This window comes from Lepidothrix coronata, unplaced genomic scaffold (assembly GCF_001604755.1).
Source record: "Lepidothrix coronata isolate B3197 unplaced genomic scaffold, Lepidothrix_coronata-1.0 Scaffold201, whole genome shotgun sequence".
In the NCBI taxonomy this organism is placed as follows: domain Eukaryota; kingdom Metazoa; phylum Chordata; class Aves; order Passeriformes; family Pipridae; genus Lepidothrix; species Lepidothrix coronata.
Window position 1 is genome coordinate 1,616,309 of NW_016690381.1, and position 14,540 is coordinate 1,630,848.

Consider the following 14,540-nt stretch of genomic DNA (forward strand, 5'->3'; position numbering starts at 1 on the left):
TGCAGCACGACCCCAAGGGCAGTACCAGTGGTGATGCAGAAGTAGGTCTCGTGTGGAGACACATGATGGATCCTGTGGTGCTTCCTGGGCAGGATAATGTGCCAGTCCTGCAGGAATATGACCCAGCGTGGGAGCCCAAAGTACGTGTGGGACCACTTGTGGATCTGGTTCGTCATGGTGATGAAGATGATGAGCGCGAAGACGTAACACTCCCAGGGACACGTCTCATATAATGCCTCTGCAAAACAACATGTGCATCTTTAAACACCAGTTCTGAAAAGGCAAATTTCTACTAGGGCTGGTGCCACAGGAGCTAACAAAGGCCTCAACGAAGCTGCTTTGGCAGAAGAGCCAGTGAGCCATAAGCAATTCCCAAATGTCACAAGACAGGCTGGGAAGTGCCAATATCTGTGAATGCACCATAAACAGGAAGTCAAACTGAGCTGACCATCTATAAAATGAATTTAATCCTTTAGTTCTTGACTTCTAGTTTGCACATAAAGTGCTTTTGCACGGAGATGAAGCCTTGTTGTTATATGTTATATACTTTAGAACAAAGGTTTCCCTATATGCTCACAGCTTGATCCTTATAAAAAGAGTATTTAGCATAACTTCTAATGCTTAGTTGCACAACTCTTCAGCCCCAGTTATCCTCTGTTGAGCTAGAGAACCCCTCTGTGCCACCTTCTGCCACCCTACCTGCAGGAAAAAAAGCTTCCCTCCCTCCTGCCAGGAGCACCATGCTTCCAACAGCTCTTCCTTGTCATGTCACAGTCATGGATTTCTCCTACCTTCACACAGACAAACGTTCATCTAAATAGCAACAATGCTAAATCCACAGAAGTCAGAAGTAACAGCTTACCTGGGGAAAAAGAAACAAATTTGTATGCCATGTTGGCCAGTGGGACCAGTGTCATGAAGCAGTTGTCCCCATTGGTCTCTATGAAATCATGTCTGGTAATGGCTGTGGGGTCAATGTGATGTTCCCTAAAGGGTCGGATGAAAGCCTGGAAAAAACAATGACACCACAGCTCAACACTGGTCTTGGAAAGAAAATATTACCAAAGAAACCCCCCAACAAACCCCAAACCCCCTCTCATACATTCTACTGTGATGACTGAGATTAAGAGAATTCCAGAGTACAAAGCATGTGAGCAGCATCAAACTTTTGTGATGACAACATTTCAGATTATTTGATTTACATTTCAGAAGCAATTCAGCTCCCAAATCCAGGTTTTCAGTTTTCAGTTTTATTCTTCTTAATTTTCAATTAGAACCTGTAGTCTCTAGATCTCAAAAACAAAGCATCAGCATCCTAATTTCACAGGCAAAATAAGCTTGTGAAAATCACAAATATAATTTGCTTAATAAGCAGCATCAACCAAGGAAAAAACACTAAAATATTAAAATTCAACCTATCATTTTTGTATGGGGTACAGGTGCCAGCTCTAATAGAATAAATGCAAGTTAAGTGACTGGATAAGGCAATGGAAGTCAAACAGACTACAAAAGTCACCTCTAAGAGCAGAAATCACATCAGAACACACAGTCCTAGAGGAGACAGAGCAATTGCTTTACTGTGTGTGACAGTCAAACCAGTTACTGATTTGCTTTTACCACATCCATCACATACAGCCTGTGCAAAGGTGTCCTGAGCAGCCTGAACTCAGGGTCATTTAGTGCAAAGTCTCCAGCTTTTTTTTTTTTAATGTAAACTATGGTCCAGAGATGCCAGGATTCAAAGACTACTAAGTCTATTGAAGGTGAACAAAAATAAACCAAAACCAGCAGTCTAAAATCTGCTGTGGTAGTTTATGTATTTCTGAATAATTACAAGGAATAGCCCACATGCTTTTTTTAAAAAAAAAAAAAAAAACAATGATCCTTCTAATATTGCACTGTGAGAAGTAATTAATGGTAACTACTTAGAAATTTAATTAAGAAAACAGATGATTGCTTACAATGGAAGCCAGTGCACCTTCCACTAAGCAAGTGGCATTTGTAGCTGCAGGTGTATAATATATCTCTAATTAAATCTTCAGTCATCACCATTCTAATATTACTACATCTACAACAGGGGCAGTAGAACAGAGAGCTGCAAAGATTCTTACTGGAGCACCCTCATGTTTCACAAGTTTTTAGGAGTTCAGCTGCAGGGACAACTCTCCACATCTATGGACGTTGTTTTTTGAGGATCTACAGTGCCCAAGCACTGTACAGTTCCTCCACTTGTGGTTCCCACAGAACCTCGGGAAGGTCTGCAAACACTGGTATTGCAAAACTGTGTGCAAACCTCGAACGAGGTGATAAAATGGAGCAATGTCACCTTGCACGTGTCACCCAGGCCAGGTGCAAACACAGCCCTGCCCCAGCACTGCCCAGTGCTGTTCCACGGAGGGCTCTGGGGTGTGGAGCTGGTTACTCTGGCAGGACTGAAGACGGAGCCTGTAACTGCCCAATTCAGCTGGGAACACTGGAAGTGCTTCAGGAAAGTATTTCATAACTTTTTCAAGCTTAAGAATAACAATCTCAAACCTTTCCAACTATGGGTAGCTCCACAGATCCCCAGGTATCTGCTCCCCAGTGAAATAATCCTGATAAGAAGTCAGCGGTAACAACTCCTGCAACTTCAATGAGGAGAGAGACAGTTAGAGAAACACAGCATTGTTACTGACTTAGTCACATTTTATACTTGTTTTACAAGTTGTTTATCTACCTTTCACTTACATATTTGCACTCATAGGAGATCTACCCAGTCTGAATAAACATAAGGTCAGGCAAGTAAGAAAAAGAGGTTAACAATAGACCACTTGGACAGTAACATTCTTCATTAAATATATAGCAGGATTTTGTGTTTAGCCCATCCTGTACAGAACAGATGGACCACTCCATGTGGGTACCTTTTCCTTAGCTGATCCCTCACCTCTGCAGTCCTTCTCACCTTTCGTTTTCCAACAGGGAGAAGAAATAAATGCACGATTAGTGTGGCACCCGCTACCCGGAAAGCTTTCTTTTCATACCATAAATCAACCCTCACTGCTGAATCCATTATCCAGTTGGCCCAAACTCTTAAATACACCAGGAAACACTTCATTCTTTATGTATCTCCTTATTGTACTGGAGACAGCTTATTTTATAAGCAGTAAATTGTGTACATTTGCTTTTGTTTCAGACCACACACGCAAGCTCCAGTGAGACCGGGTGGGACACAATAGCTTTTAGATCTGCTCCCAGCAGCTGAAAGGGCAAGCAGCCTGGGTTCAGGGGAAGATATCCAAACAACACTTCTCTTTGCAACAACTAAAATACCATTCTCGCTGAGCTAATGTCCCCATTAGCCCTCATGGCCTCCAGCAGCTGCACCATTAGAGTCTGAAACGCCTGCAGGAGCAGCAACAGAAATTGAGGCAAAATACTGAGGGTTCAATAGATGTTTCACATATTGCTTTGATGTCAGCTGGTAGAAACCTAAGAGGGAAGAATGGAGGGTGCCTGGAGCAATGCATTATACTTCAGCAATTGGAAAAAACCTAACTACTAGCAATCTCATTCTAGCTGTGCTGCAGAAGGGCTTGCTCACTCTTCTGCACTTGTGCAGGATGAGTAATAATAGAAGAGCTAAAACTGTACTAAGGTTATACATGACCAGCATCATAACACTTGGGGTGTGTCCTGTCCCCAGGCTCAGAGACCATGATGGAACAGGAGCCTCCTCTGGGTCAGGGACATGAGGAAGTGGGACCTCCTCTGGGTCAGGGCCATGCTGGAGCAGGACCTGGCACTCAGCACAGTCACCACTTGGCTGCAGGACTGGAAGAGCAACTGCCCCAAACACACCATTAACACAAGACAGCTTTGTCTCGCTTGTGTCCTGCTCAGAAACCAGGGAAGCTGTAGGGGTTTGGGCCACAGAAAAGGGCCCGCTCCACCTCTTCCTCGTTTAAGAGTCAAACTCAGACACAACAACTCGCAGCCTCACCCAAGGGCTGCTCTTGCAGGGAGCACAAACCACTTCCTGTGGGCTGGCTGGTCCCGGGCCAGCGGGAGGAGCCCCACGAGAGCAGGCACTGCACTAGGAGGGCTTCAAGAGACAAAGCTATTTCACGTGTTTACAACAAAAAGATGTACTTTGCCGAAATTTTATGAGCTGAGAGTAAGGCTGGCTTTGTGCAGGTATAATTACCAAATTGTAACCTGGAGTTCTTACAACAGAGCATATAAAGTTTCATATTTACTGTAAAAATTCAGGTAGAGTCTCTGGAGAGGAAAAAAAAAACCAGCATAAGGTGTTATTAAATAACTTGATGCTGTTGTATAACATCATTGAGAAGTATAGTAATTTTTAATCAGTGATTGTATGAATGAGCTGAATGTTACAGCACTGAAGGGTCAGGGGAGTGGCTAACTCTACACAGAAAAAAAATCTTGTTTTCTAAAAATCAGTATGCTGAAGTGACAGTTGTTTGTCATTAGCTCAGTTGGTTCGAGCATGGTGCTAACAAAGCTAAGGCTGTGGGTTTGATCCCTGTATGGGCCATTCACTAAAGAGTTGGACTTGATGATCCTTGTGGGTCCCTTCCAACTCAGAATGCTCTGAACTCTGTGAACACTTACATGCTTATAAAAATAAAATGCCTTAGTCATCTGCCTTCCCCACGTAGTGGCTTTCAGTACAGAGAAGGCAGAGGCTTGATACTACAGCAAATTACAAGGCTAAAAAAATAAAATCTGGACATTCCAACAAGCACAAAGTGTAGCAGCTTGAAAGCAGCAAAGAAGAGTTCATCATTTTGGCTAATAAAGGTGAGAAGAATTCAGTGAGAATGGACCTCACAGTGCAGTAACCAGAGAATGCAGCTGAACTGTGAAATACAAGAAGGGCTCAGATAGCACATGTATTACTATTATTATTATTATTATTATATAGAGTAGTTCTATCCCATTATAGCTGCAGTTTCAAACAAGTCCTCTCCAGAGGCAGGAAAAGTGTGTGCTATGTCACAGGAGCTCCCTTGGCAGGACTGGCACGTTTCTCACGGAGCCTGAGCTTCTCCTTGTGCTGAATCCCTGCTCTGGGAGCTGTGTAATCCTTGTGTCCCAGCAATGCCCCCTGAGAGCAGCACACCCCACACCTCACAGCTCAGCCCTGACTGCAGCAGACCTGACCTGGCCTCGGGGCTGAGCCAGCTTGGACACTACCAGGGAAAGGAGATCCCCAAGGAATTAGGGCACAGTCTCCCCTGAGGCTGAACAGCAGTGACTCCTAAAGCAAATACTCATCTACCAAAGCACAGCTTGGCTAAGAATCACTGCCTGATAAACTTAATGATAGGAACAGCCAAATTTTATTCTCATGTCTTTAACCTTAGTGTGTTTGCACGAAGCAAGCTGTTCCTGCTATTTCTCCAGCTGACAGAGGGCTTGTAAAGCACATTTAAATGACAAAGTCCTGACAATTTTACCAAGGCCTCAGGTTCTTAAATAAAAAGTACCACTGTGAGAACTTCTTTTCCCTGCAAATGCATTACTAGAAAAAGCATTTATGTCATCCCAGAAGGTGGTGATTAAAGGTACAGAGAACAATGGATACTAAATGAAAATCAAGAGCAAATTTTCTCCCACTAAAAAAAAATCCAACACTTTCATTAGTATGATTAATCAACTAATCCTCCAGTTTCATCCCTTTAAAACACTCCCAGAATGAAGCAAGGTGAGCTCTGTCCCTGGGAGCACTGGGTAGTTCTGTGCCTGCAGGTTGGCACCCAGAGCCCCAGCACCTGAACACTGGGCTGGCATGGGATGTAACCCACCATCACACTGCTCTGTTCAGGGTCTGCCCTGTGCCCAGGCACTCCAGCAGGGCAACACCCAACACATGTGTGTGTGTTTGAGGTGCAAGAGGCAGTTTTCTGAGTGGATCAGGACCACCAAGACCTACAGCTCTTAAATCCTCAGCCAAAGTCCCTTGTAACTTGGAGAGAGCCTCTGACAACTGGGCAGGCACACAGAGCTGTCTTTGTCCCTGCTGCTGCCAGAGAGAGCGACAGCACGTCCCCTGGGCACACAGTGGGGACAGAGAAGGGGCCGTGCCACCAGTGTCCCTCCAGTACCAGGGCAGGAGCCTCAAGGGGGAGAAGGGCTCAGCTCTCCCTCTGCCCTGCCTGACAGCTGCCAGCACGCCAGGAAGTCCATCCCTTAATCCAAGTGACATGAAGAACAGATAACTGGTGCCAACATCACCTGCCCGAGTGCAAACCAGCAATTGTACCACATAACTCCACTTTCATGATCAACAGCCTCCTCTTTCTCCTCCTTACAGGGGCTGGACCGGGGCTCCCAAGAGAACTCCCCAGTAGTGCCCAAAGGATCCACAGGAGACAAACATTGTAATGCAATGCACGCTCATTTGTGCACAGTGCAACACAGAATCCAAGTTTTGCCTATTTAACCACTTGTGGAGTTTCCACCTGCAAGAGATGATACAGTTTAGGGTGGAAACACAAAGTTACCTACAGCTACCAAGTAACTGATGGGTACTTCAGGTGGGTAGGACAGCAGGTGACAAAGACTTGCAAAAGATCCTTTTCTGTTGCTACCTGAGGCTTCTAGTGTAATTTCAAGGACCTTTTAAAACAAAATTTCAAGTGGAAACTCACTGTAGTGCACAAAGTAACTCCAAAGCGAAGCAACATTGTTACAGCTGTGAGGCAGAGGATGGGGACACCCACCCCACATGCCCACCATGACCTTCATTCAGCACTGATGTGTCTGGAGTGGTTTTACTCCAACCTGTGCCAGGGCTCTCGTGTGTTACACACTCATCCTTTGGCTCTGCAATGCAGCTGATGGAGTGCAGCCCTGCAGAGCTGCTTGAGCTTGGAACAAAGAGCTGCTGGGCCTTTATGAGATCCAGTTTCTATTTTGAAAGCTCACTAAGTGATTTCCTCCCGTGTGCTCTCTCTGCCTAACCCACAACATCTGCAGGAACGTGGACCTCAAATCAGTTAAAAAAAATGCGGTGCCCAGCTCTCAAGTCAGCAGCAATTAATTGTACCTTGTGTCATGGCACAAGATGTTCCTAAAGATATCTGTCCTATGTGAGGCAGTTCTTACAAATATAAACAGGTTACAACACAAAGTTAACTTTCTTTTTTCTAAGACTGCAATGCACAGTCTCTGTTACGAGCAAATGTGGCTGCACATAAAAGCCAAATGTCTGAAACAAGTCAACCAACTTGGAAAAGAGGGTTTAAAACCCTATACAAAGGCAAGAGGGAGAGGAAATGAAAACCAGGATCCATGTTTTAACTTGCCAAACTTTTTATCTAGATGCTATTAATATATGAACTACATATGAATATGAACTACATAACATATGAACTATTGAAAAATAAGCTGGACACCACAAACTCACCTGAAGGTATAACGGCTTTCAAACCTGATTTTATGTGTTTTGCTGAGGCTTTTCTGCTTATCAAACAATAACACCTTTGCCAGCCTTGTCCCTGGCACTACCAAACATCTATTAGAGTGGTCGAGGCTGCTCTGGTTCTGTGGCACTGCTGGGACGGTGTCCTGCTGCAGTGGGAAAAGATGGGGGTGTTGAACCTCCATCACACCCCACCCCCAGCCAGGGCTGCCCACAGTTTACTGGGTGCATGTGTGTGCATGCCAATAAAATACCAAATTCAAATCTGCATGACTGGCAGCTTGCAGAAAGAGGAACATTTCCATGGCTGCTCAGCAGCTGAGGATATTCAGAATAGGGCATGACTGGATTTAACAGAAGCAACAAAAGAAATCCATCCTCTGCCCACTCCTTTTTTTTTCTTTCCTGACAATGAGGAAGGGAAGGAAGTTGTCTCATCTCTGCTAAACCAGACTGAAAGACAAGAGACTCACATGCCTCTTCCTTTCCAGCAAGATCATCCTTAGTCAGCAGGAAACCCCCCAGTGCAGGAGCCATTCTAACCAAGGCCATGAAGGTCTCTCCTCAGTGATGCCGTGGGTGACTCAGCACAGCAGCACAGACCTGCCTCCCACAGCACATAGGGAAGGACCTGCTTCCTGCCAGCCAGAGCAGGATCAGACCTTTTTTGTCCCAAGAATCTCTGGATTACAGTATTCACAGAATTACTCATGCCACAATTAAGTGTTCCTTTAAAAGTACAAAAAAAGATTTAATTACAGGCAAAGTGGAATGATGCAGAATGTTCAAACTACTCCATTTCTTAAAAGAAGATATGTATTTGCATAAGAGGGGGTGCCAACAATGCATTCAATGGACAGGTCTGTGCAGCAGAGCAGATCCATCCCAGTGGATCACTGATGCCTTTCAGGTTTCCAAAGGTCTGGTGTGAACTCGATCCAGAGCTACATCTTTATTAGCAGAATGTTTATTTTGTGACCTCATCTCAAAGGTCAATATTCCAAACTGTGCTTGAGGAGGGCCCTCACTGGAACACACCTCAGCTGCCTGTGACTCAGTGTTCCCAATCATACCCGCTGTAACACCCGCAGGATTTAGGAATCAGGACTTTCATGGAGATGAGCTTCACAAAAAGTAATAAAAACTAATATAAAACCCCCAAACTAATAAAATCTGTGAATTACAGACATAATTCACACTTCACCTGAAGAAATAATGTACTGAAGACAACAAAACAAGATAGCCTGCAGCACTTATTATTTTATTGCACTCATTTTTGTACACACTATCAGTTATTTCCACACCATTTTATTTACACAGAATCCAGATTCCGATACTTTAATCATTCACTACTACTTAAATAATACTATCACTGAATTGGCTGCTTTATCAGTTAAACTGGTAACCAGGATATCAGAGAACTCAAGCTTTTATCAGCATTAACTCTGAGATGAAAGCCAGCAACAAATAGATCGCACTACAGGTTAACCATTACTGGTGATTCTCTTGTCTGCATCTGCCCTTGTCACTAAGGAGCAGTTCACAGGCCATGTTCTTCTTCATTCCTCCCAACACCTCCACCTCATCAGCTGAGAGCAGGCAAGACTGAATGAGGCCAAGAGGGCTGGTGTGATTCACAGTGGGAGGACACTGCTCCCCCCAGCCCCCTTTACACAGATATCAGGAATTGCCACTTCCCAGCTCTGGGAGAAATTCATAGCTTCTATCATATACCACTGCTTGAACCTGCTGCTGTGTTTTGGGTGGGGGGTTGTTTGTTTGTTTGTTTAATTAATTAGCAATATACAGCAGTGACTATAAACAAGCAGCATTCTCTTCTAAAACATACACCTCACACAGTTTATACAAAAATGTGTTTTATTCTAAAGCACAGGAATGAACAGCTGTACTACCTCAGACAGTGCCCTAAGGAATGACACCGTGTGTTCTCCTTTCAGCTAACCAGGCAATTAATGCAAAAGCATGTAAATGTTTATACACACCCAACACAGGAGTTACTATTGTATTCAGTATTCTTTGCAAGTATGGGAGGACACTGGTGAAATGCTTGGATACTATTCCCTCCCTCTTCCCATAGCAGAAGTTTTCCAGAGAGCTATGAAAGGTATGCATTGCATAGATGACCCTTCAGATTTCTAAACTGAAACCTCTTTCCTTTTCCCACATCCCCTCCCACCCAGGGACCAGCAGTGCCCAGGCAGTGCCCACAGACCGAGTGTGAGTGCCCGCCTGCTCCGCTGCCCTCTCTGCCTCTTCTCAACAAAGTCTGTGTGCAACTGCTTCTGCACACCATCCTGTGCCACAAAACTCGTGTAAACACTGATCCTTTCTGCTCTGTGTGTTAAGGAATATTCAAGTTGTACCCAGGGTTAGGCTTTGACTGATGTAACGAATGTTGTGGGTCCCTTTTCACACCCTGCTCATTCTGAGTCAGTTTTTTCCTGTAGCTAATTCCATGCAATTCCTGATTCTATCAGTAAAGCTGTACAGCAGCAAACTAGAGCCTTCCCTGGTTCTTCGTCTCCTCCATGGAAAAGGGGGAATCATCAGCTCCCACTGCAGCTCTGCCCCACCGAGATCCTGCAATGTAAACGCCTTTACAGCCCAAGGCACAGAGGTGAGACTGAGCTGCTGGGCTTGCCTGCCTTCGCTTCCCACCCAATGAAGTAATAAGAGACCAACAGTCACATTTATTACCACAAGAAAATGGCAACTTGTCTTGTATTGCTGGAAAAAAGTCATCATTGAGGACAAAGGCCAAATGTCACATCCTGACATGAAAGCACAGTTCTCCAAAATTCTCATGGTCACTTTGCAGTCCCTCGAAATCAAGCCAATTCAAAGCCACCTTTTATAACATTTCTCAAGCTTTTGCTTTCTGAAAAGTTCTTGTAAATGTTTTTGTCAACCAGTGTATTTTGTTTCCATCTCTGACCACCTTCACAGCTCTTTTCCTTCTCAATAGTCCTTACACTTGCAATGACTACCCAAAACCACCAAACTTACACAGCTATGTCAAAAACTTCCCCTTTAAGATACCGAGAAGCCACTGACATGAAACACAAAGCAGTAACAAACTTTGCAGATGGTCTCAGTTTCAGAGGCTCTGCACTTGCACGCACAATAATTGTCCCTCACCCTTTCCAACAGCAAGTCAAACCTAAAGGATCACCACACTTGCTTCCCATATTCCAACAGTCTTGCCTTCTTTGGGACAGTGAACATTTCCTACTTACATATCCCAACGATAACCGAGGGCGTGTGTTCCAGTCGCAAATAAAAGAGGAGATTGTAAAAATTGAAACAGATCAGAGAGAAGCATAAGATGACAGAGATCCATTCTTGTAGCCTCTTTCCTGTTGGGAAAAAAAAAAAAAAAGGAAAAAAGCACGTTTTACTTTTATCTGAGAGGACATTTTGGAGTCTGAAATAATACAGACAGACCATTCTACTACCTGGATGACTCGCTCCATTTGTCTGACAGGGAACTGAAAGAGAAACTTATTTATCCATGGGAGGTGCACTCATTTTGTTAAATGACATCCCTCTTCCCTGAGCCGCCACTAACCCCTTCCCTCTGCCCTTGCCCAAATAACAGGGACAAATCAGACATCATCTCACATTGTCCTAGTTTCCTTCTCCCTGAGATTGCTGGCATAATGTTCCTCCTTTTCTCAATTTGCATTTCATCCAATATTCAGTGTTGCTGGAATGGCTGAATCTGGGAACAAATTTCTGGCCTCAGACGTATTTAAATCTCCTCGTGATCTGTAATATTTACAAGCTCTGAGATTTTAAATAAAGCTGTTGCACTAACAGGAAAAAGCACCATCCTGTATTTTGGTGGCCCTGGAATGACTTGTCTAGCGTTGCAAGTGTACCCTCTGAAGCTTCTCACTGAACTGCTGCCTTGTTTTTGCCTTCCTGCTCCCAGGCAAAGGGAGGGAACTCTCAGCCACTCTGAGATGACAAAGGACAGAATAAGCAAAGAGAAAGAACTGGCACGAATTCTCTCCTGCACCTTGCTGTACTACTTTGTACCTCCATAAAAAAATCATTAATGAATATAGAAAGGGAACAGGCAGATGAGAGTACAGTAACACTTTGAATATCAGATTAGCAGCAGAGAGCTGCTGCCTGTTCATCACTGCAGGATCCTCACGAGGCTCCGAGGCCAAGAGCAGGGGACGCTCAGGGTGAGGCCCATGTGGATTAAGGAATCAGGAACAGACCTTTAATGCCCAAGGCCAGGCAGGAGATCTGAGCTGCCACCGTGGCCAGAAGGGCCCCGGGCTGCAGTCAGCTCTTGACACGCTCAGGGTCAGCCAGCACAGCCTCCTCCTGCCCAGGGCTCCCCAGAGCAGCCCCTTCCCCACAAAGCCACACCCAAGGAACACTAAGTGAGGACTCCAGGGAGGTGCATGTGCTCTCCCAGGCACGCTCGGGCCTAGCATGTGTTCAGGACAAGAGCTTCTGTCCTACTCCTCCTCCCTCCTGACCTACAGCCTGATCAAATTTCTCCTCCTAAATGCTAAATCAAGTCCTCCCTCTCAAGTGTACCATACAACAAACAGGGAAGTAGGAACATAAAAGGAGGATCAGAATTACCTCCAATGTGCCTACAAAGCAATATTTGAAAGGGTGAACAAAGACTTTTACAGGCCAGTTTTGCTCTAGAAAGACCCCGAGTATACAAATTAACAGCCTCTGCAGTAGCAGAGGAGAGAATCGTGAAATTAAATTAAGACACAGGAACAGCCATATCTGACAGTAGCATCAGGTGACAATGTGGGCGATTCTATAAAGAGATCCCTGGAGTAATGAAAGTAAGAGTTAATTAACACTCACTTCCTGCATAAGAAAACCACACCCTGATTAGAGGAGCTAAGTGGGTACAATTAGCTGGCTGCGGGAAATGAGGCTTCTCCATGGCAAGTCCCCTGAGCTCAGTGTGTGCAAACACTTCTGTACTCTGAACATTGGGATCCCAGCATGGCTGTGGAGACACCTGAGTCCAAAAACGCAGCCTCAGCTCTGCACTGGGAAGGCAAATCACTCAAGGAGCTGAGTCAGCACCAATTACTTGTGTTTAAAGGGCACTCAAATCTAGAAGTGTGTCCTGCCTGAAGGAATGAGGTGACAAAGCCACAAAGAGTGTGCTTAAAGAAATCAGGGAGATATTCCAGTCATACTCATTCTGCACAATCAAATGTAATCCCTGCTCTAATGAATTCAGAAGCTGGACATCGTGTGCTTCCTCCATAATACATATTCTGACATTGTTTATGCAAATTATTTATGTAATGCCAGAAAAAATTTGTGTATCCAACACACCCTCACAGCTTTCTGACACAGTATCACTGCACATGTGCTGCTTCACAGACTGCCCAGGAACCTCCCTCTACAGCCAACGACAAGGGCAGTGAGTTGTTTGGGGAGGAAAACCTTTTCCTCATGAGCCAAAGTCAGGGATTGCTTTTGTGTAAAACAGGAACCAGACCCAGCTGGACCACAACTGTGTGTCCAGATGTCACACAGCACCTTCTCAAGGCAAACGGGAGGCGACCAAAACCAGCTGAAGACTTGCCCCAAACAACTTGCCGGACAAACCAACAAAGGCCTTGGTTTCCTTATCATCCCTTGGCCCTGTGTGAGCAAGAACCTACTTGTGCAGGAATTGCCTTGTGTGAGCTGAGCTCAGCTGACCTGCTGGAAACCACAAAGAGCTGAAAACGGGTCTTCCCTTTCCTAATTCCTCACCTGCAAATGCATTCACTGGGAAGAGCAGGAACACCCAGCACTGCTCACACTGTGAGCTAAACACAAACTACGCCTAATTATAAGGAGTTTGCAGCTATTTCCACAGCATGATCGAATAGTCATCCAGTAAGCACTCGAACGGCAAATTGAAGCCTGTTTGATGTGCACCATGCTCCAGGAAGACTAGAACAGGAATCCCTCCACCCCTTTCTGAGAGGCCAGGCCTGGAGACCTCAGAGCAGCTCCCTGAATAAACGTTCTTCAGCCAAAGCTTCTGTCGTTACCTCGTGCAGCGACCAGAGCCGCTTTTAGAAGGAAAGCCTCGCTTTTTGATTGCCAGTTTTTAAAAAGAACACCTCCCCCCGCCCCGTTCTGAGCCGTTTCTGGTTCCAAACGCTCGGGGCCGCACACCCGGCCCGGTCCCAGCCCCGCCGGGAGCCCCGCGCTGCCCGGGCCGGGCCGGGGGCGGCAGCCCCGGGGACCCGCCCGGCAGGGCCCGGCCCATCCCCGCCCTCAGGGCTCCCGGGGCCGCGTCGGAACGGACCGCGGTGTCTCGGGGGGAGCGGGGCCCCGGGGAGAGCCGGGCCCGAAGGAGCCACCCCGAGCGCCCGGCCCGAGGGCCCCGCCCGCGCTCCCGCGCGGCCGCGCCGCCTCACCTGGCGAGTAGAGCTCGGCCAGCTCGCGGGCCCCGGCGTGCTGCGCGCCCCAGCGCCGCCCGCCGCCCTCGGGCTCCTCCGGGGGCTCGTCCCTGGGCGCCGCGGCCGCCGCGCCGCTGCCCGCCATGTCCGCCCCGCTGGGCGCGCAGGGCCCGCGCTCCCGCCCGGCCGCGTCCGCAACGGGCCGCGCTGCGGCGGGGCGGGCACGGCGGCCCCGCCCACGGCGCGCCCCGCCAATCGCCGCCGCCGCCGCGCGCCCGACGTGCCAATGGGCAGCGCCGCCCCGCGCGCAGCGACCAATGGCGAGGCGGCACGGCCGGGGCGCAGCGGGGGCGGGGCCGGGCGGCGGCCGGGCCGGGGCGGGGCGGGCGGGGCGGGCGGGGCGGGTCGTGCGTGCCCGGGAGTAGCGGGGCGGTGCCGGTCGGTGCGGGGCGGCTCCGGGCGGGGCCGTGCTGGAGCGGGTCTGGAGCGGGGCGGTGCCGTGCTGGAGCGGGGCTGGAGCGGGGCGGTGCCGGGCCGGGCGGGGCGGGGCGGTCGCGGCAGTCCCGGTTCCGGGCCGTGCGGTGCGGTCCCAGGCGGGCGGGGCGGTGCGGTTCCGAGCCGGGCGGGGCGGTCCTTGGCGGCCGGTGTGGGGCGGTCCTGGGCTGTCGGTGCGGGGCGGTGCCGGGCGGCCT

At 47.6% G+C, this 14,540-nt stretch overlaps 1 protein-coding gene across 1 annotated transcript in view; it reads right to left on the bottom strand.

Moving 5' to 3' along the window:
• LOC108505887 (transmembrane protein 189-like) overlaps window positions 1-13,993 on the bottom strand; it is an 18,593-nt gene extending 4,600 nt beyond the window's left edge. Inside the window, exons 1-5 of the mRNA XM_017832308.1 lie at window positions 13,867-13,993; window positions 10,687-10,806; window positions 2,536-2,627; window positions 863-1,007; window positions 4-238 (exon numbers count right to left, since the gene is read on the bottom strand). Of these exons, the coding sequence (XP_017687797.1) occupies window positions 4-238; window positions 863-1,007; window positions 2,536-2,627; window positions 10,687-10,806; window positions 13,867-13,993 (719 nt within the window). The remainder of the gene's footprint in view (window positions 1-3; window positions 239-862; window positions 1,008-2,535; window positions 2,628-10,686; window positions 10,807-13,866) is intronic.
• Window positions 13,994-14,540: the final 547 nt, after the last annotated feature.